The sequence below is a fragment of the Zingiber officinale genome, chromosome 8A (assembly GCF_018446385.1).
Source record: "Zingiber officinale cultivar Zhangliang chromosome 8A, Zo_v1.1, whole genome shotgun sequence".
NCBI classification, from domain to species: Eukaryota; Viridiplantae; Streptophyta; class Magnoliopsida; order Zingiberales; family Zingiberaceae; genus Zingiber; species Zingiber officinale.
In genome coordinates, this window is record NC_056000.1 from 133,458,473 (window position 1) to 133,461,511 (window position 3,039).

The 3,039-nt window shown below is 42.3% G+C and overlaps 1 protein-coding gene across 1 annotated transcript; it reads right to left on the bottom strand.

Annotated features, from left to right (window-relative positions):
- Positions 1–2,234: 2,234 nt before the first annotated feature.
- Positions 2,235–2,933, bottom strand: LOC122011278 (CASP-like protein 2A1). Its single transcript, XM_042567666.1, has 2 exons — positions 2,835–2,933; positions 2,235–2,683 (listed from the first exon to the last, which is right to left on the bottom strand). Exons 1-2 carry the CDS (start codon positions 2,931–2,933, stop codon positions 2,408–2,410), a joined length of 375 nt encoding a protein of 124 aa, XP_042423600.1. The 3' UTR covers positions 2,235–2,407.
- Between the last annotated feature and the right edge of the window lie 106 nt (positions 2,934–3,039).

Consider the following 3,039-nt stretch of genomic DNA (forward strand, 5'->3'; position numbering starts at 1 on the left):
AGCAAAATAGTTGACAAAAAGAGATCGATATTAATATGTGCTACTGTAGAACTGTTGATCCATGTCCTCCTTTCACTGGGGATTCCACCTACGATTTCAGCCTGTCTGACGGCTGCTCAGTGAATTAAAGGTATACATCTCGATCAACATGATAATCCAGTCTCTCTCTCCTGAGATTATGGATATCAAAGTGAAACTGATAATGTAGCACCACAGTACGTAATGGCAGATTCACTTGCATTGAAAGTAGGGACACTTTTTTTTCTTATTCTTCTATCTTGTTTATTCCTATCTATCATTCATCAAGTTTTAGGCCTTGAATTTCGACATCTTGTTTTCTTCTTCTTTCTTATTGAATTTTGACATGTAATCTGATACGGGGATTAATTGGGAGTTCCATATGTACCGAGATGGCCATTAGTCCTGTCTAAATAGAAGTTAAAGGGAGTCAGATCATATCACTCCCGTTCGGGTTGCCTGAGGTGAGAGGCTCATCGTCTGACTTGTCACCCCTTGCTGATTCAACACTCCGACATTCAGCTCAATCTATCCCGATTCCAAGGGCTCAACTCCCCTAGACGCCTTCAATTTAATCTACCTGACCTTTTGAACTCAATGTTGGTCCTCTTGACGGTCGATTAGAGGAGAGTGAATAACCTGGAATAAAAATAAAATATTTTTCATCTTTTCAAACTAAATTAAGAAATACTTGCATAAAAAAAATTTAATTAAAGGAAAAAAGAGGTAGATCGTTTACTTGGTTACAATCTAAGTTATTGTTAATCCAAGACAAGTAAAACTCACTAAAAAGTCTCTTTCAAATGGAGAAGTCTTTTACAGTAGTTGAAACACTCAATTACAAAGCTAAACAGAAAAAAAATTGATTACAAGTGTTGTTGTTTAGTTTTTTGAACCAGGGTTGTATTTATAGTTCTAATAGGGACGCCTAGAAGGGTTCCAAGTGTCTGGACGTGGATAGAATTTTATTCTCGTCGCAATAGATCGCGTCACATTGCGATATGATAGAATTTCTAGTCCGAGCATCCGGAAGGGTTCCGGGCGACTGGACCCAAAAAGTCAGCATCCTATTGACTTTTTGGTTTGTGTCTTCCGATCCGGTTCTGCTCGTTTGGGTATGGGTCTTTAGCTCCGGATCCACTCGCTTAGATGATTTCGGTCATTCGGAATAGGGCTCACCCGAACCCATCTTCCGGTCTTCTCGAATAACCTTTCGCTCCGGCTTCTCATCTCTCGAAAATGTTGCGCATGTCTTTCTTATCCGCCAGCGTACTCTTCTGCAGCATCTCGTCCCTCGGACACACCAAGTCTGTTGACTCTCTCCCATGTCGTCCTTCTCAATAACTGCGTCTTTCGCTCGACCTTATGTGCTCCTAAGTTCTTGCACACTTAGACACAGAACATCAAAACATAACAAAACCTAAACTAACTTAGTTGATCACATCAAAACTACTACGGAGTACTTACACTCAGCTCCCCCAACTCATTACTCTGCTCAGCCAACTCTGCCTATCCAATAGGCTAACGCCTTGCTCAGCTCCATTCGACCTTACCGACCCAATGCCTTACTCAGCTCCATTCGACCCAGCCGATCCAATGCTCTGCTCAGCCCCGCCTATTGGACTCCTGACTCACTCCTTTCAGATTCTTCGATTTGAGGTTAGGCCCTTTAATTTGACCCAATTAATCTCATATCCAAGGACTAGCACTATAAGTGATGTAACATGTGAATTGATATAACACGTAGATCAATATGTGTATACATATTGGAGATATGACAATGTCCCATCACCAATTAATATTTAGAGAAAAGTATGCAACGATAGTAATATAAATACTGTTCACTTTGATGGACAGAGGTACGTGTACATGAACATACATACACATATTCATCTTCTACATTTCTTCGCCGAAGATTAATTTGAGTATCAGAATGACTGAACCGGGACATCTCCCTTCTAACCCTCCTTCCTTCTCTTTGTTTCTCTCCCTCTCAGAACTGACGAGCATCCTTGACGATCCATTCCTCCTCCTAGTGATTGGTGACTTCGTCAATATCAAAAATAGCTTGGCGGTGGCTAGTTCCTCAAGCAGGAACATAATCCATCTAAAAAGGGGATAGATAGCTGGGCAAATGCTGCACTTGAATGAAGAATGAAAAGAAGGGCCACTGGACATTCAAATGACATATTACATTGATCATTCATACAAAATCATTTTCCAAATCAACTCCTCATCATTTAGATTAAACTCAAGCGAATATAATCATAATCCTTCAGAGAGCACTGCATAGATTAAACTCGACACACATTAAGTACTGCACTTCTGCAACAGTGAACGGCATAACACAGACTATATAGATAAGCAGGGGAAAGCTTAATGGCGGTGTTCAGCTAGGGAAGGCTGCTATCTCCTGGCTCTTGCTGCTCAGGAAGGGGACGGGGGCTGCAAAGGTGCTGAAAAGGCGGTAGGACGAGACAAGGGAGAGCAGCACATAGCAAACCGCCGAGCCGAAGGTGATCCCGACTGAGGTGGTGGCTCGTCGGCAGAAGGTGTCGAAGACACTGCAAGCTTCACTCCATGTAACATTCACGTCGCCCTTGTATGCCCAATATAGTATTTCCGTCGACACTGTTCCGGCGGCAAGGATTATGTATGTCATCAGCTGCGAGCGCACAGAATCGATGTAGTACATGAACTCTGATTCACATAGAACAAGCTCAGTCATAGAAGCAACACGAGCAAAGTTTACTATAAGCTAATTTCTTGATTATCTGTAGCATTGAAATGAAGAAGTGTGCTTAGTTCAGTCTTGCCTGGTCCAGAAGGAAGACGGTCCATGAGCGGGCCAGAGTCGTCGGACGAGGGATGGCGAAGTAGAACGCCGAGCCATGGTGTTTTTCCTTTCCGTCCATCCCGGACGGATGTATTTGTTAGTTGGTCCTAGGAAGATCATACCGGTTCCACTGTACAAAAATTTTGTACAAGTGTCAAACATTTTCTAAATAATCTATTATATTT

Excerpts from the sequence above, each read along its gene's own strand:
- LOC122011278 (XM_042567666.1), bottom strand. The coding sequence starts at position 2,933 with ATGGACGGAAAGGAAAAACACCATGGCTCGGCGTTCTACTTCGCCATC. Across the intron at positions 2,684-2,834 it reads CCGTCTTCCTTCTGGACCAG|CTGATGACATACATAATCCT; the intron begins GCAAGACTGAAC and ends GTGCGCTCGCAG.